At 39.3% G+C, this 23,792-nt stretch overlaps 1 protein-coding gene across 1 annotated transcript in view; it reads right to left on the minus strand.

Moving 5' to 3' along the window:
• The window catches only part of LOC122810134 (adhesion G-protein coupled receptor G2-like), a 210,880-nt gene that overhangs the window by 75,517 nt on the left and 111,571 nt on the right, over nt 1-23,792 (minus strand). Inside the window, exon 4 of the mRNA XM_044081608.1 lies at nt 18,736-19,004. Coding sequence (XP_043937543.1) covers nt 18,736-19,004 — 269 coding nt within the window. The remainder of the gene's footprint in view (nt 1-18,735; nt 19,005-23,792) is intronic.

Raw genomic sequence — 23,792 nt, forward strand, 5'->3', positions numbered from 1 at the left:
AGACTATAAATGTTGCTAGATATACAGTTATATCCTGTAACACACATATGACTGAGGCCATGGTACAAGCATACCCACACACACATCAGACATACATACCAGACACAAAGGTATGGCAACCCAGGTGACCTTTACCTGTGCACCTTACAGTACTGTGTGTCAGTAGTTACAAGTCCTTATGCCTGAGGTATGTAATCTGTGAGGACTACAGGGAACACACAAAACAGTGGTTCCAATAAATGTGGCCGTACACCATACTGTGCTGTTTAGGCATACAGCTACAGGTAGTACTACAGTTCATACAGGAGTTGGAATCACCAGCGGTAACACTCAATAAGCATACATGTACTTCTTTAGCCTACAATGGGACACCCCAGTCGACAACAAGGGACTACGTCAGACCATATGGCATACTGCTTTTTCTGCCTAGCAATTGCATACACATATTTTGCTGGGATCACAGCTAGGACACATAATACCATGACAGAAACAGTTTCCCACTAAGCTATCACACATATACCAAACTCTGACACATTCGCCAACACATTCACCATCACACTCAGTCAACCTCACATAGCAATTATTGCAACAAGTACATGTGGGTGTGTATCACTTCATAGGTAGGTAAGAGGCTATTGGCCCTAGGGCCTATAGAAGTCTAGCCATATGCTACCCTGGCCTTTGACACACAGGTAATTACATTTCATGTGGCCCTGTCAAGAAGAGACACAAAGGTGATTGCCTGGGTGTATTCACTATCTCCCATACAATCTTCAGGATTATTTATGATGATTGCTAATTAGGAGCTTTGTTTGCTATGGATAGTTGGTTTGTTCCAGATCTGAGATAGGAATCTATCCCTCCAGCATGTGCTGTTTATTGTGGTCAAAAGGTTTGGGTCCCTAGAGCATGTAGCTCATAGAGATTATGATCTGTTTACGTGCAGCATGTCCAACAGCTCTGGGTTTGACATAGCTTAGTATGTTATGCAGAGGTCACCTCTGGGTAGGTGGTATGCGACACAGTCTAGTTGTGGGTTTGTGAGACGGTCTGCATAGGGCATCTGTTTGAGGCTGGTATTACTCTTTGTGAGGTATGTCTGTGTTGTTTCCAGTTGCTGTAGATGTCTTGTGAGGTACATACCACATGGGGCATTGTACTCTATAATTGGCTTTATGTGTGATGAGTAGAGGGGAACACTGACCTATATTTCCCTGGATGACACACCTTTTGTGATGATGTGTGCCACGTAGACAGATGACATGACTAGTGTGGCACTGTGATCATCAGAGGGGAGACTACTGTCCACCTGTGTCCCATGGTCTCTTATCACACCTTCAGTGTTAAGTAGACTACCACCTATGTGGTAGTTAATGGTTACAGAGTTTTGGCAAGAAGGGATGCCAATGCAGTGTCAACATTGAGCGTGAGTCCATGGCATATATATATGTATATATATATATATATATATATATATATATATATATATATATATATATATATACACACACACACACACACACACACACACACACACACACACACACACACATACATATAAACATCCACTGGTGTACATATAGAGATACATATAGGCACATATACAGTCCACCTTTCATGGTGGGGATATCAATTATGCAAAGGTTGTGAGGTATACAGTTATGTCATAATATTGCACAGTGTTGTGCAGAATGCATTGAAGGTGTTCTCAGCCCATGTAGCTTTAGCAGGCCTCACTGGCTGCAACACTGTAGACCTGACGAATCATACCCACAACGTTTAACCACCACATGTCATATACCAGCACTGTATGCTGTCTTGTTTGCCACACACTACAACCTACATAGAAATATGCACATAACAACCTTCACCAACATATATATGTCCACCCTTCACAAACAGTTGCAGTATGTCCCTTGCTCTATGCACATGTACAGATGCTAATATATCTGACACAGACAGATCTCTCCGTATGTATGTGCCATATACACACAAGGTACACACTGTTGTAAGTTCGTGTACCTCACGGCTAACCTGTTGGGCCTTGCTGCAACATGAACAGGTTTCACTTGTGAGCACACAGTAATATTAGAGGGTGTATATATCGCTGCAAATGCTAGATTAGCATACTAGCCTGGTACAGCTGTTGCCAGTACTAAGCTACACGTTAATATGGTTATCATGCATTTGTAACTCTGTCACATCCATGTTTACATAACCGTATGGGCTACTCCCCCAAACAGACATTGTACACACTACTGTATAGAACATAGATAACATGGATCAGATGTTTGACATTTAATGCTGAACTACATATGTCACAGTCACATCCCACTGCACACAGCTACACACTCATTTCTCCATGCCAGTAGTTATGCAGGGCATCTGTGCCTTGATACGTACTGCTGCCACATATGGATGATTCAAACTATGTAGAGTACTCTTCATAAACATCTACTACATGCCAGTAAATACATAGCTGTTACATACCTTTCCTTTGAATGTGTTCGTATTTGTTGTTGTATAGCTTGAATTACTTTTTCAAGGTATATTTGTTTTTCAATATACTTTTTCTTTTCAATATATTATTTAATTTTCAATATATTTTTTCAATATATTTTTTATTTCAATATTTTTTTTCAATATATGTTTTATTTCAATATATATATTTTTTCAATATATTTTTTTAAATATATATTTTTGTCAATATATTTTTTTTCAATATATTTTTTTCAATATAATTTTTTTATTTTCAGTATATTATTTTGTTTTCAATATATTCTTTTTATCTTTTTTTTTCAATATCTTACTTTTTCTTTCAATATATTTTCTTTGGATCTTTTTCTTTATTTCTGCTGCAGCTGTTGTCTGACTCTGCATGTCTCTCTTTCTCTCTCTCTCTCCCTCTGTACCTGCAATGAAATGATTGCATGTGTGGACAGCAAGTACAGACTGCTTTTATAGGTATCTGCACATGTGCATGTGATGGCCTCTGTACCAATTGGTGGCCACCATTTGGCAATTGCATGCAGCCTGCTGTGTGATACTTGCAGTACTCACTGTCATAGCAACCCAGTGCTATAAATTGCTAAGTCAGGTAGGCGTAGTCCTTTCAGATTTCCAAAGTGGGGACCATGCTTGTTTGCTGTGGACACCGTTGTGTAAGTCAGAAGGTTGGTATACTTCTTCTAACTGTTGCTCGGGGTGTAGCCAGTGATTTGAATGTTGTACTCAGACTTGAATGTTGCCACTTCCAGTACACAGTTGACAGTGTAGAATTGTACTCACCCCTACAAATGCTAACACAAGATACATGGGAGTATGTAGTTTCTTTTCTACTTATACAATTAGCTGCCATAAATACGTAGTTATTGAGATGTTTTCATTTGGCACATGAACTGTTTGGGAACTGCTATACTGTGGATATTAATGTACTCACTTCTGCACAGTTTGTGCTTTTTATTTTGTTGACATTATCACAGGATGCTCATGAAAACTGGACAATTCCAGTACTGAGTATGCCTACCTACATCTTTGCTGGACCCTGAACACACAGGTATTTTGTATGTTTGGGTGGGGATTGTCCTGCTATGATACTGTGTGGGAGTTGTAAAGTGCTGCTGTAACATTATTTACTGCTAGAATGGCTGATTCTGTTATCACAGTCATGTAATGCAATTCCACAACAACTCCTGGTAAAGTTCCACAGAACAGGTTTTGTGTTATGGCATTTCTATCTTTCCTTTACATTCACTCATTCAGATGCATGATATATATATTTCAGCAACAACTTGCTATATATCTATTGTGGCTTAGTGGTACTTCATGCAGTTTAGTGTGTCTGAGGTCCGGGGTTCAAGACTGACAGTGGTGTTTTATTTTGCTGCTGAGCAGAACAAGGGCCCTCATATGCAGGTTGACTAAGGCACTTTTAAGCAGTTGTAAGCGGGTTTGCATGACACTTAGCAATACTTAGCTAAGCGCACACATGTGCACACTCGCACAAACCTGCTAACGACTGCTTAAAAGTGCTTACTCCCGCTAACCCCGTGCTAATTTCTTTGAAAGAAAAGAAAATGGGGTGATAGGAAAGTGGTGAAAAGGGGACACAAAGAGGGCAAGACAGTAGGGAAAACAGCTAGGGATGTGCAGGACAGGTATGGGGAGGGTCCATAGCTGCCCATTTTTTTAACAGCAACAGCTGTGCATATAATAGGAATTTGGAGGGAATTTTGAAACCTTCAACCCCTGAGAGAGGAGTGAGGACAACAAAGTATATTGTACTCTCAATTAAATTTCAGTTTATGTGTCCAGCAGACATGTGTGCAAAATGGGCAGCTATGTATGGGGCGTAATTTTTTTGTGGGAGCAGATTGCCCTTTTTTTTTTTTTCAGGTGAGAGTGGAATGTGGGGTAGGGGAAGTAGGTATATTTGGGGAGGTAGGTTGGGGAGGTACACAGACAAGACAAACAAGATGCATACAGGGGCGGAATATGACACATGTGGTGGGTGAACACCATTGACAGGGAAGGATGTTTGCAAATCGCAAGCCCATGAGCCCACAGATGGCAACAGTGGAACTGAGATCCCCACCCATAGGCAGTCACCACTGCACCGTCACAGCCCAGAGGGTGGCTGTGCTGGGGGCTGCGTAGGAGGGGCAGGCTCGCCCATGAGTCATGCCACTCTCGCCTCAAGCTGGGGTAGAGGATCAGCGACTGAACGCTGGATCTCCCTACGCACCACAGCTCGAACCATTCGGAGGGTGATAGGTGGCCCTCCTCCGGCCATGCTTGCACGGGGGGGATGAGCACCATCCCCTGCAGCACTTCCACCTGAAGGTGGCACAGAGTCAATGGAGGAGGAGGTCCCGGGCTGGGCACCGGACCTGCTGGTGCCAGGTGCCATCGCCAGCTGAGGTGGGACAGGTGGGTCCGCTGGGACCGGCCTTCTCATACGTTCTGTTTAGTAAAATTTAATGACAATATGGGTTGGTAACAGCTGACAGCATTCCAAATTAGTTGTAACAGCATGCAGTAATATTCCCATTAAGCCAACACACCAGAGTTTCAACAGTTGAACAGCAAGCATAACACATGCATATATAGAGCAACAGTGGACATTCCAACAGCATGCAGGATTGATTAGTGGCAACAGGCCACCAAGATTGTGGTGTTTGAACAGGGCACATGCATCAAAGTAAATGCAGATATTTATAAAACAATAGGACATATGTCCCAACAAATGTTTTGAGATTAGACATACCCATTGAGGTGTGGAATTGCATTGTTATGCACATACAGTAGGGTGTAAAAAGATACCTCCATTAACATCTTATATGTACTTATAGTTTAAACTACATTCCTATTGACTGCAGGTGTATATCCCCTACATGTATTATTACACTAGGTAACATGCATTAAGTTGTGTAATGGGTTTGGCTAGTTCCTTATATACCTGACCTGTATCTGACACGCAAACTGTCCAGGATGCAGATGTTACTGCTACGTATTTATATATTTTATTTATATTTATATATATCTACACATCTGGATGTGTTCAGGTGACATTATCAGTTATATTTCTACAGCCCCCTACATTTCTAGCAGCACACTGACATTTCTGGGGAACACATTAACAAGCTACCCGTGTGCTAGATTTACCTATGCATGCCAGCCATTAACCAACAGTTGAGGACTGTATATATGCTTCACAGCTACTGGCATTCCCTTCATCCACTTTATATGAGCCTGGCCAAGTGTGGGTTGACAACGCTTAATACAACAGTACTATTTATATAATGCAAGAGTACAACAACATTTCGAAGTAAGTGACACAGACACACTCCAGGAATTATACCTTTATTAATTACATTACACACTTTTCTAGAGGCTCTCTCATTTATTTGATATTACAGTGCATGCAGAGGACTTATTCAAGATGTATTATACCTTTATTAATGGGTTACAACACTCATTTTCAGGCTCTCTCACTTATTTTATATAAAAGTACATGCAGATAAATTATTCAGGGCTTATGCCTTTATTATTGGGCTACAGCACTTTTTTTCAGGCTCTCTCACTTATTTTATATAACAATACATGCAGAATAATTACTAACCTGCCTGGTGGTGCAGCCTTAGCAGCCTATCTGCATAGGCTTGCTGATTCGCAGCATGGACACCTGCAGCTGTGGAGTAAATGAAGGGATATTGAGACATACCTGTCCATTATATAGACTACAATAGCAATTCTTACATACTCCATTCCATGGCTACCTACTCAGTAGCGGGGCATTTTCATTTCCACAGGCCTCCTGTATCCATTGGTTCAGTTGGTCCTGCTTCCATCTCTTCAGATCTGCATGGTGGTGTCTGACCTGCTCACCAGTCCGAGGGACGCCTGTGGCACTGGTGAGATCATGTGCTAGATGGTTCCAGGCTTCCACTTTGTACTCAGTGCCTTGGAACTGGCCCTGCAGGAGTCTTGCATCATGATGATGGACGAGGAGCCAAACCATCAGTTTTGACTCCTCGATGCCCCACCGTTGCATTCAAAAACGAGACCCCTCTCCAGCACCGGCCATTCTGACTGCAGATGGGAGCTACAACCAGTTATGGTGATTATTCCCACCTATGGAGCTTAAATATGCCTCATTTCCCACACTTATTTGTGATTGGCCGGTTTTGAAAATTTTCAGCTGAGTGCACACTTGCTTAGCACTGAGTAAATTTTCATTAATATGTATATGCATGTTGACAGTGCATGAACAGCAAAAGGTGTCATGGCTTAGTGGTTCAGTACTGTGATTATGGTGCACATTATCCCGGGTTCGAGGCCTGTCATTGCTTTTTATTTTACTACTGGCCTGACCGGCTAGGAGGTGTGGCTGTGTTTAGCCAACTTTGCTCAACTTTGCCCAACATTGCTCTACATTGCTCGACATTGCCCGACGTTGTGCTAGTTAGTGCAGTGCGCAGCTTCGCACAGACATGTTTTGTTTGCACTAGTTGGCGTGATGCGCAGCTACGCACAAAGCCATTGCACTAGTTAAACCAGTGCTTAGCTATGGGCAATTATTCTTAAATGTAATACTGGTAAATGTTGCTTAGCAGTGCTTCACATTGCTTAAGATAGGTTACTTATGCATTCATTAGTATGCATGACCGTTTCACCTTCTTATATATATTTAAAATATCGTTCACTACTACATAGGCCATTTCAATGCATTTTAATAAAATTTAAAAGGTAAATGTCTGGAATTATTTTTATGCACAGATTTCCTACAGAAAATGGAAAGGGGAGTGATGGGACTCGAACCGGGAATGCTTCCTCTTTGTGCGAAGGCTCTACCACTACACTATTGCTATTTGGCTTAATTCGCATATAAGTGGTCTATTATCCTCTTCCATGTCTAAACTGCTAACTGTAGCTAAGCAATGGGCACACCCGCAAATACGGGCAGCTATATCGGGAATAATAAAAAAAATTGTTTTACATTTTATTTCATTTGTACAGAGGTTTTGCATGTGATGGAGTGTAGTGTTGGGGGTATACACATTTGAGAGGACTCGCTCATATCTGCTGACATTTGCAGATTTAGGCACTTGCAGGGGCGTGGATATTTGGACTGCTTGGCAGTCTGACACGCCCCCTGCACTCCTACATGCTCCGTGTTAGCCTTGGAGTTGAGTCAGTGCACCCTAATGAATATGCATGGCGCGCTGATGTCATACTCTTAGGCTGCCATTTCCAAGTAAGACTTAGTTAGTCTTACAAGGAGGATTACTGAATCCCCCCCCCCCCAGTGACATTTTAAATATGTAATTTTTGTAGAAAACATACTTCTTTCAATGGATTTGACTTTATTATTTTCACATATGTTGTACAATATTGTGCATTAATCTGAAAAACTCTGTAAAGAGGTCATGCATTATATGCTTAAGATACAACCATTGTAAATACTTACATTACATTTACCAAACAAATGTGTCATTCTGTTTTCATTATTTTAGCTTATGATCCACTCTTAAACTAGAATTGTAAGGAAGGCCAGCTAAGTTTGTCTTCGACTGTACCTCTTTCCTTCTGTATGGAAAAGGAGGCCCCCACACATATTATATACTATGTTATAGTAGCTAAATAATTATCTCTGTTACGCTGGTCATAAATTACCACATTCAGTTATTTATACTTATTTTTTACTTATTGCTCCTCACATATTCTTGCTGAAATTAAGCTCATTTTTAGTGACCAGAGAAGTTTCACATACAAAAAATAATTCATATATTATAAACAAGCTTGATCTACATACATGCATACATACATGCATAATCAGCTTATTAAGTACTTGACTACCTATGCAGAAACACATTTAAAATATTTTATTTGGATGTTGCATATGGACAGGACATAAGTTGGAAGTAAAGGAAAATATTTATAACTATTGTTATACGCAGAGGACACACACATACAAACATACACATTTACAATAATCATAGTAATGCAATATTCAAAAAAAAGAGGAGAGTACTCATTATTTAAACTGCATACAAAGCAGGAAAAATAAATTTTTTAACATACGGTTAATTATGGTCAGTAATGCAATTATTATAATCAATGTAGTGCGGTGATGCTCAGAATCAAATTTGAGCTTGTGAAAAGCCAGTGATTTGGACCAAAAATCCATTATTTGTGCCAGATTCATTTGTCATCCTGCTATTATAAATGCATATACTACATTTTTAAAGTAATAATGTTAGTAGCTTCTAGCTAATGATCAAATAAAACTGTAACAAATGTAGTACTTTTTTCCTGCTTTTCAGAGAGAAATAATTAAATGGATCCTGACACTAATAGCAAATTTTGCCATTGGTATAGATACATTCGTGTTGTTTTGCAAATCAGTTATGAAATCCCATGACTCTCTAACGTGTGAAGAATCTATATTATACTTTTTACTATTAACACATTCCTTCTTGTATGTGTTAATAGTAAAAAGTATAATATAGATTCTTCACACATTAGAGAGTCATGGGATTTCATAACTGATTTGTAAAAGAACACGAGTGCATCTATACCAATGGCAAAATTTGCTATTAGTGTCAGGTTGTGCAGCGGTAGCATTGTCACCTCACAGCAAGAGGTTCTTTATTTATTAATTATTTATGCCTATTTTATTGTATATATGTAGGTATTAGTACTGTATAGTTAATAGTTCAATATATTCATGGAAACATTCCCCTTACAATGTTTACTTGAGGTGTCCACATTATTATATTATGCTGCAGTAGGGAGTTCTATTTTACATAGGTAGTTTTTATATAGGTTTTTAAACACAATCTTTTTATTTACAATTTGTGTGGTTGTATGTAATATGTGAGGGTTTTATCAGCTTTAGGCACTTTGTGAATGTCAGATGTCACCTCACATAAGGAATTCCTATGTTTTAGGACTTAGGGTTATGTACTTGGGTTGCATTAATTATTTAATTGTTTAATAGTTTTTTGGTGGGTTTTTAGATTATATATAAGCATTTAATTGTTTGAATATGTTGTTCTGATGAAGACAGTGGAGTACTGTTGAAAGCGCTCAACCGTTTTTGTGCAATAAATTTGTTTGATCAGTATAGAGTCCGAGTTCCTGGTGTTTCTGTTGCTTTGCAGCTGGTATTTCAATTGTCGACCACTGGGACTACTTTCTTTGTGTTGTCGTTTACTATGGACTCTATATCTGAGATGTTTAATACTTCCAACTATGTATCTCGAGACGAGATTGACAAGATACATTCCGAAATGACTATTTTGCGAGGCGAAATTACTCGCCTAGTGGAGCTGTTAACACCGTTTAATACAACTAACAGTAAAGTGGTACAATCTAACCCGCTGGTTAGTACGTCAACCCGTTCTTCCTTGAACAACGCCAGTGATGACGATATACCTAATGGACAGAGGAGAACATCATCGCCGGGTTCGGTTAGGCCAACGCCGACGACGGACTCATTGAGGTCTAATAGTGGTCGGGATGTTACATCCAAGCGCCTAACCGTTGTGGATAATTCTAATGAGGATATGTGCTTAATCTCCGGTGCCAAACCTAAACGTCAACTGCCAGTCCGCACGTATGCTGGGGATGAGAAGGGAAGAGCGGTTACTCATACTTCCAGTACAGGTACTGTCAAAAATATCGTTTCGGGGGCCCCTATACGGGGCGAACATGGTTCGAGGCAGCATTACAATTTGGACGATTTTATGCACTTGTCTCTGGACTTTAAGGAAACTTTCAGGGGTGTTTCCAACACCTATTTAAGAGGGGAAGGACAGTTTCCTTCTCTCAAAAAATTAATTTATGCTTTTGGTAACCAGCTAACAAAGGTAAAAAATTTACAAGTGGAGAATCTTTATTTACGTAAGTGTTTAGATCAAGGGGTAGTTCCTATGGGACTACGGTTCTTCAAAGAACCTATGGGGGTTGATTTGAGTGTGCAGAATATACAACATTGTAATGACATGTTTGATGAATTTGGGAAGAAATTTATGTTGTTTATTTTAGAATGTAATGATTCCAAGTTAAATGTATTGTTGAAGGAGTTAGAACGACTTGATGGATTAATCCAAAAGGATGCACTATTTGACCAATGGGACAAGTTGTATTATAAACAATATGAATACGCTGAGAATGTTTATAAAAAAACATTTGAGAGGAAGTGTAAAAAGCTTCAGAGAGATTTAGAGCAATATGAAAAGGAACCGCATACAGATGGAATTCTAGTAACGATAGAAAATATAGAACAAAGCTTAGATATGTACAGCCCTTAGGTTCTCAGTATGAAGCCAATGATTATACCAACAATGACGAATGTTTTTTAGAGGATGGAAGAGAGGAATGGAGAACAGTGGAACGCAGGGGAAAGGGCGGAAAATATGGAACAATCAAAGGTTCCATTAGCAGTTGGTATGCAACATGAAGATATTTCCGCTTGCAGTAATATTATGACAAACATGGATGGGGGATCTCTATGCACGATTGATAAATGTAATATAGTGCATAGCAGTGGGGAGTTCAAAATTTATAACTACAGTGACCATCCAGTGCTACCGGAGTTCTTTGATCTATGTTCAAGGGGTATGAAATTTATACCAGATTTCTCTCTTGACTTGACTGACACCCTGGTGGAATTTAAACTGTTCTTGAGAAAATTAAATCTAGGCATATTCTTTCGTAACCAAAATATTATTAGTGGGGTATCTCCTGGTGAATTGAGAAAAAGAAGTACATTTACTCCACCTATGTGCAGTACTTTAGGTTCATTTGAGAAGGTGGTTAATACTCAATTATATGCTTTTTACAACAAACATAAGCATATAAGACCTAAGGAACATGTTGGGAATGATATCATGGATGCGATTCAATTATTGTGTGACAATAATGTTCGTATCATGTCAGCCGACAAGGGAGGGGGAATAGTTCTTTATGATCAGGAGAAATATAAAAGCAAGATCTTTGATCTACTAAATAATTCTTTACAGTATACACCTGTGTCTATAAATGAAGTAAATATAGGCCATGGCCGCATTGATTCTTATTTGGAAGAATTCAGTGTGGAAAATAGAATATGTGAGGAAATGTATAAATTTTTGAAGGTTGAGTTTCCTATCTTGGCCACTATTACAGGCATTCCAAAAGTCCACAAACAGTTAAATGATCCACCATTTCGTCCAATCATTTCTGGAAGCGCAAGTAAGACATTTCCTTTTGGTCAGGTGATCCACCACCAACTCAAACATATCTATAATTTAGTGGATCACATTATCAAAGATTCTTGGGAATTTTTAGGCATTTTCAAAAAAGAACTATGGTCCCCTCATATTATATTTGTTACTATCGATGTCCAAGATTTATTTTCCTGTATCCCCAAGGAGGATGGGCTCAATAGATTTAGTAACAGCATACATAGAGTGAGTGGTTTGGGACAGGATCAAATTTCTTTGTTAATGGAATTCATGGACATTGTATTGGACCATAATTATATCTATTTTGAGGGGGAGCACTATCGGCAAAAAACTGGGGTGGCCATGGGCACTGCCTGTGCTCCTATATATGCCAACTTGGTGCTATTAGATTGGGAAATGGAATACATTTTACATTCATCCTGGATGTCTTACATCAAGAGATATGTCAGATACCTGGATGACATCTTTATTCTATGGGAGGGTGATGTAGAGGTGCTGTCAGATTTTATGAAATTCATTAATAGCACCACTGAATATCTTAGATTCACTCACCAATTTGAATATAAGGGTATCAGCTACCTCGATGTTTTCATTTACACCAAGGATGAAGAATTCCAATCATGTATTTACAGGAAGGATACATTTAGTAACAGTTATTTGCACTATACAAGTGCACATACCTATAACACCAAAAGGGGCATTGTTAAAGGACAGTGCATCCGGGCAGCCCGCATGACGACCGAAAGGAATGTGATGTTACAAGAGTTGGAATACATCGGGCAGTTATTCACAGATAAGGGGTATCCCCGCAAGATGGTCAATGATATTATTGAGTATGTTAGTAATGAATGGGGACGTAAATATAAACCACTTTTGGGGGTGGGTTTTGTCAAAGCACCCAGTGTTGAAGTCAAGGGTAATGATATTGACCTTGGTGTAGACAATATCGAATACAAGAAGGCCTGTATTATTAAATATGGCAAATATTCCAGTGAAGTGAAGAACATTATTTCAACTAATTGGAACATATTGACTAGTGATCAGTCTTTAAAAAATAAACTTAGTGACAAACCACAATTTGTATACAAAGCTGGTAATAATATAAAAAGAATTATTGAGATCAAATCTAAGTACCAACAAACCACGAAGACACAAAGAACAGGAACTAAAAAATGTGGACAATGCAATTTTTGTAGGTATATACTAGATACCCCAAGTATTGTTCTCAAAAATTGCTTAAAAAGTAAAATCTGGTTTAGCAGTGGTAATTGCTTGACCAAGCATATAGTTTACCTGGGGGTATGCCAAACATGTATGAGTTTTTACGTGGGGAAGACTGATCGCTGTTTGAAAAACAGAATTTATGATCACACATATTGCATGAGAAAGTGTGATGTTAACAATGCCTTGTCGAGACATCTTATCAATAGCCCCAATTGTAAGATGTTCAAATTTGCCATATTGGAAGTGATTTCACCCAACCCACGAGGTGGTAACATCAAGGCTGTTGTGGGCGAAAGGGAGATCAGGTGGCAGATTAGATTGGATGCGGCTACTTCTCCTGGTCTTAATGAAATGATCCCCACTAAACCTTTAGTTAAGGTTTAATTTAATACATTTTTATTTATTCAATACATTTTTTGTATTTTTTTATATATTTAAAACATAGATATTGAATGGCTGTTGGTTAATGCACTTGAGGAGTAATTTTTTCACCTTAGAGACACATATTACATTTATATATATCAAATTATTTATGCCTATTTTATTGTATATATGTAGGTATTAGTACTGTATAGTTAATAGTTCAATATATTCATGGAAACATTCCCCTTACAATGTTTACTTGAGGTGTCCACATTATTATATTATGCTGCAGTAGGGAGTTCTATTTTACATAGGTAGTTTTTATATAGGTTTTTAAACACAATCTTTTTATTTACAATTTGTATGGTTGTATGTAATATGTGAGGGTTTTATCAGCTTTAGGCACTTTGTGAATGTCAGATGTCACCTCACATAAGGAATTCCTATGTTTTAGGACTTAGGGTTATGTACTTGGGTTGCATTAATTATTTAATTGTTTAATAGTTTTTTGGCGGGTTTTTAGATTATATATAAGCATTTAATTGTTTGAATATGTTGTTCTGATGAAGACAGTGGAGTACTGTTGAAAGCGCTCAACCGTTTTTGTGCAATAAATTTGTTTGATCAGTATAGAGTCCGAGTTCCTGGTGTTTCTGTTGCTTTGCAGCTGGTATTTCAAACATACACATTTACAATAATCATAGTAATGCAATATTCAAAAAAAAGAGGAGAGTACTCATTATTTAAACTGCATACAAAGCAGGAAAAATACATTTTTTAACATACGGTTAATTATGGTCAGTAATGCAATTATTATAATCAATGTAGTGCAGTGATGCTCAGAATCAAATTTGAGCTTGTGAAAAGCCAGTGATTTGGACCAAAAATCCATTATTTGTGCCAGATTCATTTGTCATCCTGCTATTATAAATGCATATACTACATTTTTAAAGTAATAATGTTAGTAGCTTCTAGCTAATGATCAAATAAAACTGTAACAAATGTAGTACTTTTTTCCTGCTTTTCAGAGAGAAATAATTAAATGGATCCTGACACTAATAGCAAATTTTGCCATTGGTATAGATACATTCGTGTTGTTTTGCAAATCAGTTATGAAATCCCATGACTCTCTAACGTGTGAAGAATCTATATTATACTTTTTACTATTAACACATTCCTTCTTGTATGTGTTAATAGTAAAAAGTATAATATAGATTCTTCACACATTAGAGAGTCATGGGATTTCATAACTGATTTGTAAAAGAACACGAGTGCATCTATACCAATGGCAAAATTTGCTATTAGTGTCAGGTTGTGCAGCGGTAGCATTGTCACCTCACAGCAAGAGGTTCTCCCATTCAATTCTTGGCTGGAGCACCTTCTGTGTGGAGTCTGCATGTCCTCCCCACAGTCGAGTGGCCTTCGAAAGACATGCGTGAATGGGCATGCCTTCATTGAAGGTTGGGCGTCGAGCTGGCACCTTGGCACCTTAAAAATCTACTGCCAATCATTAGCGGACTGGAGTTGTGCTGTGGCGACCCCTAACTGGGAAAAGAAAAAAGAACATTCCTTCTTATACAACTCTTAAGAGAAAGTTTAGGTATAAAGATTTGATGTATTTATTTCAAAAGTAAGGTAGATCGTTTGAAAGATGTATGTCTTAAAGGACCATGGTCCACAATTCACTGTTGACTTCTAGTCACTGTTTTTGCTGAGTTTGCATGTTTTCCCCACATCTGCATGGATTTTCTAGGTGTGCTCCTGTTTTCTGCTATATCCCAAAAACATGATTCTTGATTGGCTACGCTAAATTGTCCATACATTTCTATGTTGTATTAAACCTTCCTTTGTGTCCTAAAAAAAGGTAAACACCTTAACTATTATGCCAAACCCCAAAAGGGAGCCACTATGCACATTGGGAACACATTCAAGATATCACTTAAAGTCATAGGTTAAAAACACTTGAGATGTGTATATAAAAACAAAAGGTGTAACATCCTTTATCAAATATCAGCACTTAGCCAATGGGAATGTCAAAATATATCCACAGTAAACAAGTACTGGGTGAATATGTAAAGGAGCAGTCACAGTTACAGAGACATTTAAAATATGTTGCAGTTGCACAGCAATGAATACTTGCAAGACTATACTGATTTATTTACAGGCCTGGAAAGCTTACCTAGTGCATATCATTCTTGTGTAATTTTAGTTGCTGTGCCTTTAATACATTCAGAAGGAAACCTACTAGTAGATGTAATGCATAAAAATCAGGAGAAATTAATGAAAATGGATAGCTTACGTGTCATTAAGTAGCAGACTGACAAAGGAGAATGGCTGAATAGTATGGTCTCCACTGCAAAACAGGGTGAGATCCACTTATGTATTGCTGTGCTTAACCATTAAGAATGTTGTCTCAAAAAGAGCATTATCTATTGCTTATGGTTGAGGAAATGACTGTCACTACAACATATACTATATCCTGTTAAGTATTTCATACAAATCAGGAATTCTGGCAGGAAAAAACTAAATTAAGAAAGTCTAATGCTGTGTACATTTAGTACACTATTAGAAAGGTGTAGGTTCAGCAAATATCAATAAATTATGCTTTAAACATGCATGTTCTGATGATATAAAGTAGCTCTGTACGTAAAATCTATACAATTAGTTAAGAGCTAGTGGAGCTTTTCTAATTAAATATCCCTGCAATTAGTTGCTTGAAAGTGTTAATATAGTTCAGTTAAACTTGCAAATGTAGTACATTTTATTTGTTGTAAACCATGCAGTCTAATATTTAGCTTTTCAGTCTCTATCACATTTTACCTCACTCAAAAAGAAAAAAAGGTCTGTCTTGCATTTACTATAAATAAAACACTCCCTACCTATAAAATAAAGCAAATGTTGCACTACAGGAGGGTAGATCACCCTCACATACACAGACACAAACACATACTTGAACTAATCAAGATGTGGTTGAATATATATATATATATATATATATATATTTTTTTTTGCAATGTAAATACATACTCATTGATTGTTTTCCTATAGCATTTAGCCTGATCCCATCCCACATAAGAATAATAAAAAGTAATTAATTTTTCGACTCTTCAACTACACATGATTTCCAGAATTGTTTGGGCCTCCCATGAATCATACTTGTCCCCCCCAGGTAGACTGATCTTACCGTCAGAGATATACTGCTCTACAACCAAACTACCTTGTCAGTCCTGCACACATCCATTTTTCACACCCTTTCATTATGTGGTTCACTGTATTTACCTCACCTTAGAGGTGAGTATAATGTGAGGAAATCTACACAATGCAGGGAAGTAGAATTCAGTTGTGTTTGTTTTTCTTTTTTGCAGTTTCAACTAATGTTTTTATTCTTACTGCTTCTTGTCAAGTCATTTAATTTCTCTACTTGAAACGATCTGGATTTTTTGTGCTTGGGTAAAATGGAACTTGATTCAATGACACCATTTATCCTTTGCAAATTGTTTGTGTTTAATTCAATTTCAGTACAAATAGTTCCTTCATTTTCCATACAACCTACTTTTATAGATCAACAAGAAAGGGCATTCTATTTTACTGCTGCTGTTCAGTGGGAAGGCACTAAATTAGAGAGATTTTTTTTTAGAATGCTTTTTATTAAAATTGTTTTTTTAGCGCTCTCCCTCTGTGGTCCCATCACATCCTCGCAAGACAAAGGAAAAATGCTGAGCTTCTCATCAGCAATGGACACACCCACAAAGACATAACAGAACCACAGAGGGACAGAGCGGGACACACTGTAATACAAGCAGCCTTGAACAAAAACATACACACACACACACACACACACACACACACACACACACACACACACACACGCAGTTATCAACAATGAAAACTTAAGTATTGCATTAAAAAGTCACCAGAGGTCACTATTGTGCTTTGCATACTAGTATAAATTGCTTTTCCTCTCTAGTGTCTAGCCCGCGCTCATCTGACATTTACTTAAACGTTTTCCAGTACTGCACCAATTCAAAACTGAACTAGTGAGAATTTAAATCTTTTCTGATGAGGGGAATCAGGCCATTCTTTTTGTACAGTTCTTGGAAAACTCGTGTGGGTGAGTCTTGTCACTACATAAAGAAAATGGGCAGCTATACTGCAAGTTAACATTGTGCTACTACTACACTGTAATTAAAATGTGCTTTCAAATGAATAACTTTCAGAATAGTTATTGTTCCATATTTATCTCATAGTATTGATATTACACATTGTTCAGGCAGGAGGGTAGAAGAGTAGACAACGACTGTCTTTGCGGATCAGTAACTGGTGTGCTCAGCACACCTGCATCCTGACGCTAAGTAGTACAATCTGGCAATCACCAAGCCATTATCAGCTGTACCCACATGTGCTACAATTGTCCTCAACATCAGTATGTGTCTAGTGAATGTCTTTGTGGAAATACAATACTCTTTACATGTAAGTGTAGTGATGAATCCGTATAATTATACTATACTGCTTAAGTAGGGAAGGGGTGTGCAGCCGTTTCCATTGTCTATTTCCCAAAACTTAATAATCCAGAGTGGTACATACTCATGACAGGGATCTATGAAGGATCCCTGATTCTCTTGAAAGTTCAAGCTTTTTTCTATATTTTAAAGAAGACTATCAAGCAAACAAGTAGTATTCCACTGAAGTCAAATTATTATGTTTCTCGAAAGCAATCCTTTAAACAGCATAATTTCTCTGAAGATGTAGGAATCAAACACAGTGCCTGCTTTAGATCAACTAATAGGGGTGGCCTTTTAACCTTCTCACTATATGCCCTACAGCTGTTTTGATACTTACATACCCTCTTTTCTATCATTCTAATTTTATTTCTGCTTTAGATAATTATAGTAAAGACTACAAATTAAAAAATAAAAATATAAAGATTATTTTTAATAAAGTATTTTTTTATTCAGTCTTTCTAAAAAGTAAATAAGGTTGGTTTTGCTGATTCCTTCTTCTGGTACCTCATTACAAGAATCAGGAAAACCAACCTTGAATGTTTTTCTGAAGTCAGCTTATCTGTGTTTCTTTTGCAAATTTTTCAGTCTTTTTCCTTACTTTTTTACTTTTTAGAGCAAACAAATAAAAAGCATTATTTATTAAAAAAATCTTTTTTGTATTTTTTTTATAATTCAAACTTACTTTGGACTAAGTTTAGATTTTAAACCTTTACCGTTACTGAAGGACACTTGGGAATAAAGTTTTGTCTGACTGCTATCAGACAACAGCCAGTAACGTTTTCTATAAGTTTGTGTGCTTTACTGGCTTAGCATCCTATTTTTATTGGTACTAAATTAGAGACAACTGTAAGAAGGAGGAACTGGAGACACACAGCATCAAAGGTTACAGGTGATGCCAAAATGAAGCTGCTTACCCCAGCTGATCATGCACAATCGGAGGATGTAATGCCTGATGTAGTTACTGAAGACTTTACCATTCACCAGGTAGAGGTGAATGGCCTCCATCAACATCCAGCTCAAGCAGCACAATATTGCATAGTGAGTGGTGAGAGCAGCTGTCTTGCAAAGTATGTCGTTTCTAAATGTGGTCAGCCACTCATTCAGTAAAAATGACACGTCCAGCAAGAACAAAGCACAAAACAGTTGGTTGTGAATTACAATGGAGTGGTCCGTCTTGTCCTTCCTAGAATAATACAGAACACATTTACTTAGAAGAGAACAGACACAGTGAAAAATGTTGCACATTGTAATTTTAGTTCACAAAATGTATACTTAGAAACTTCATATCAAGCTGTAATCAAAACAAGTTATTTTACAATATATGACCAGTCAAACAATATTCTATCGGATGAAGTCAGTCAGAAAAAAAATCAAGATGAAATCACTTTATGATGTATATACGTTTAACGTATTTAGCTATTTCTCCTCAGACGATCAAAGTCACTGCCTAGTAAAACTGGACTAAAATGCATATAGGTAGAAAAGAACGTTTACAGGTAATGAGAGGTACAGCATGTAATTGTTTAAGTAGGCTGTATTAATGACTTCCTGAATAACATCTTATTTGTTTTAGTCTGTGGGTATTGAATCCATTTTTACAGTGCTTAACAATAATAACTTTATTTTACATCCATGATCCTTTGTGTTCTGTTCCCCAAAATCTTGGGATTTGGGGCAGAGTATTATTATGGAAAAAACAAATAACCACTGTAGTGCAGGGTGCCAAGTGAGTGCTTAACTTTCAGGTTATTGCCAGATGATCTTTTTTCATTGTCTGAGGGACTGCTTCCTAGAGAACTGTGCTCTCTGGCCTGACTGCATAAGTCATTCTTTTCATTCTGCATGGCACTGAAAAGTCTGAATCAAAATTTAAAAAAAAATGTTGGGGAACAAGCATTCCCCACGCACGCATGCAAGCGGTTTCATACTGTCTGCCTCATTTAATACTATAATCAGCTTAGAGCTTGGTGTATTTTGTGGAAAAGGAATTTCCCCTCTAAAAAGATGTCCTCAAAACAGACAGCATTTTAATACCAAACAAATCATGTGTTGCAATAAGCACATACTATTTTGTACAGTACATGAAACTATATGGGCCAGATTCAGGAAGGCTTACACGGAGTTCAAGAGTAGTGTAAGCCTCCGTGTAAGCCTCCTGATTCAGCAACAGCCCAAATCTCCGTGTAAGAGACAGCTAACACGTCTCTTACACGGAGTGGGCGTGGAAATGCTCAATACCTCATTTGCAGCTCCAAGATATGCAAATGAGGTATGTGAGCGATCCACGAAGCCCAAACCAGTCCGTGTAACGGACGTGTTAGCTGCAGAAATGTACTCAGCTGACAACTGAGTACATTTCTGCAAAATTAAAAACGGAGCTATGTCAGCTCCAAGTAAAGGGTGCATTTGTTACAGTAAGGATGCCAATGGGCAAATATGTTGCCATTGGCATGAAAGAGTGTTGCAAAAAAGTTATATAACTTATTTTTTTTCACGGATTTATGTGTTTAACTGTAGCGCACACCGCAAACGGGTGCGCTACCTAAAACTGAAAACCGAAGCTTATAAGCCCACAATTGTGGGATTTATGTATTACATGAAATGTCAATGGAGGGACTTGCAGAGCAAAAACAATATGGCCTCCGTTTAGTGGTTGTCAAGGGGAAGCTCCGTGTAAGATATGTAACTAAGCATTACTAGGCAATCCTATGTAAATGAGGCTTACAATACTGAATCACACTGCCACATAAGTAATGAGCACTTTCTGAGTCGTGTAAGAGTTAGAGAAGGGGGAGGAACAGAGTAAGAGGTAGGTGACATCATGACGGAAGGATAGAAAGAAATGTACCAGATTGGAGGGCAATGTAAGGTAAGAGATGACAGACAGACATCAGGGAGGGAGGTGTGTCCCAACAGAACACTGGGAATGTCAAGAAATTGAGGGCATACGCTATCCCTACACTCTAAGTTTCTTGAAATACGTGCATCTTGCAGCGTGCGTGTGAGGCAGGTTCTACTTGTGGGAGCGTGTTGCAAACTGTTTACAATGGTTTGCGCTGGCTGCGTGTGTAAGGCGGTGTGCTTGGCGTTTTAGCATGAATCAGCCTAGCTAACACCGTGTAAGGATGTGTGCGTGTAACACCATGTAGGGATGTGTACAGCGTTTAAGTTACTGTGAGCGTGTTTAAGCCGGTGTGCACATTGCTCCCCTCAGGAAACAGAGAGGAAATAGGAAACAACCAAAATACAGGAAACTGCCAGAAGATACTACTAAAGTTAATTGGTGGAAACAATTAGAAGCAGGCAATTACACAGGCAGACTAGAAGCCCAACCCAGCACTTAAAACACAACAAAGAGCAGTGCAGGCTGTTTCTCACAAGAGATACTGCCAGAAACTAAGCTATCAGAGTTGAAACCTGAAAAAGCTGAACTCAGAGCAGAAATGCTAGGGGCTGCCATAGCTGTTATAATCAGACATAGGCGAATTGCGAGGGTGGTGATAATGCAGATGCTGACAGACAACCCAGAGTGAGGAGAAGGAGAAGAGTATACAGGCCTAGGGTCACCTACCATGGGTTACATGAGCTGGAGATAGTAGAGCTATAGAGTGGACAGAGAGCTCCTGCAGCAGATTGTTGAGCTGTGCAGGCCACGCCTCACACACAGAACCAACAGAGGGAACCCATCCCAGTGGAAACCAAGGTATGTGCTGGCCTAAGAATACTAGCAACAGGTACCTTTCAGAGACCAACTGGCGATATGATGGGGATATCACAGGCATCAGCCTCCAGGGTACTGCACCAGTTCCTGGATGCCATGTCACCACATGTCAGTGATCATATATATGTCCCTAGTGACCGTGAGGTTGTGGCCAGCAATATCGTCTCTTCCAGCAAATAGCGGGATACCCTGAGGTGCTGGGTGCAATAGACTGCACGCACATACGCATCAAGGCACCAGCCGGTGAGCGGGGTAGAGTCTACATTAACCGCAAGGGATACCCTCCATCAACTGCCAGGTCGTGTGTGATGCCCAGGGCATAATAATGAATGTGTGTGCTGGCTGCCCTGGTAGCTACCACGATTCCCACATCTGGCATCTGACGCAGCTGTACCAATCATTTGCCAATGGGGACTTCCCACACGGACGCCTAGTGGGGATGCTGGTTATGCACTTGAGCCGTGGCTGATGACACCCATCAGAAATGCACACACACCGAACAGGAACGCCATAATGAGGCACACGCACAAACACGTAATATCATAGAGCGTGTGTTTGGGCTGCTCAAGTCACGGTTCCGTGTCTGGACACGTCTGGTGGAGCTTTGCAGTACACACCAACTACATGTACCCAAATGATCATGATATGTGCTATGCTACATAATATGATCCTCGGAAACAGCTGCAGCAGGACCAGCACAGGGCTGGGCCAAACATCCCCACCATTGCCAAGGCCACCACAGGCAGGGGTGACTTGGAGGAGGAACAACCTGACCTTGTCCCAGTAGGCAGAAGGAGGCGTGCCCAGTATGCCCTGGCCTTGGCAAAGAGGCAACGATAGCACATATGCTTGGTCAGTAGGAACACTGGGACTGATACCCACTCTGACTCACTCATACAGTAACAGGGATGCCTAACATGACACAACCTGCTTCCAAATGTACAGGGAGTGTAGTATGTGCATCCGACAGAGGCAGCCCTGCAGCACCACCCGAGGCATGAATGCCATGTGTTAAGTAATGTAATACCATGTATCATATGCACACCTGAGGACCATGACTAACATCCACCCTCACCAATCATAAACCACAAAACACAAACCCACCTCATAGCTATCACAAGGGATAGGAACCTAGATGTAATGCTACCCAATGGCAAAGATATAAACAGCAAGATGTGTGCAGTGTAAATGCACACAGTATAGGGAATGCACATATCAGTGCTGTAATAGAAAACAGGGTCAAAGCGCACATCAGCACCCTGACACTACCAGGGTCACACCTCATACAGTGATGTACATGTGCAAAAACATGGAACAAGATACAAAATGAGGGTGACTACCAATAAATGGCATGGATAACCACACACCCCTGTTGTTACCACAACAAGAAGCAACATGCATTAGCCATGGTCAAACACCAATGGCTAAAACTGACTACTACTATATAGCGTGCTGCAGACCACTGTCCTAATAGCAGCAACTGCCCCAGGCCTATGTTCACAGGTTCACAGGTTCATACTAGGCTATCTGCCCTAGGGCATTTATAAGCCTAGACCAGAGTTCCGTGGAGTCTGCCGCACCTTCACTCTGACGGATAATTTGCCCATTATATTGCTGTGCCTCTGACAAGCAGTTATACTGAGGTTATCCCTGGGGCATACCTGCAATCTCCCATCCATTGATTAAGATCTCACTTGAACAAAGCCAGTGAGGTACTCAGCCTCACATGTACCAGGATGTTGTTCCACAGCATAGGGACTCTCTGGTTGAAGAATCTGTCCCTCCAGCACATCCTATTAATATCTGTGTTGAGTTTTAAATCTCCTGCCACTGTAGTTCTGATGGATGTAGAGGTCTTGAGGTGAAGCGTGTACATTAACTCAGGTTTGGACATGGCCTTGGATGTCAGGCACAGGTCACCTCTGAGCAGACGGTAAGTCACGGAATCAAGCTGGAATTCCTCCAGTCGGGCAGCATAAGAAATATGTTTGAGACCCTTTCTCCTCCTGTCGAGGAATTTGTGGGCCCATCCAATTGCCATAGGTGTCGGGTCATATACATGCTGAATGGGGCATTGCACTCAATCAATGGTCCGATGAGTGAAGAGTACAGGGAACAATGACCTCCCTGGATCTAGATGTGAATCCCTGCATGATGAGGTGGGCAATGTAGAAGTTCTACCTAACTACCCTGGCAACGTGAGTGTCAAACAAAAGGTTACTCTCAACCTGGGTGCCCAGGTCCCTGATA

This window comes from Protopterus annectens, chromosome 8.part1, assembly GCF_019279795.1.
Source record: "Protopterus annectens isolate FY-2018-M chromosome 8.part1, PAN1.0, whole genome shotgun sequence".
NCBI classification, from domain to species: Eukaryota; Metazoa; Chordata; order Ceratodontiformes; family Protopteridae; genus Protopterus; species Protopterus annectens.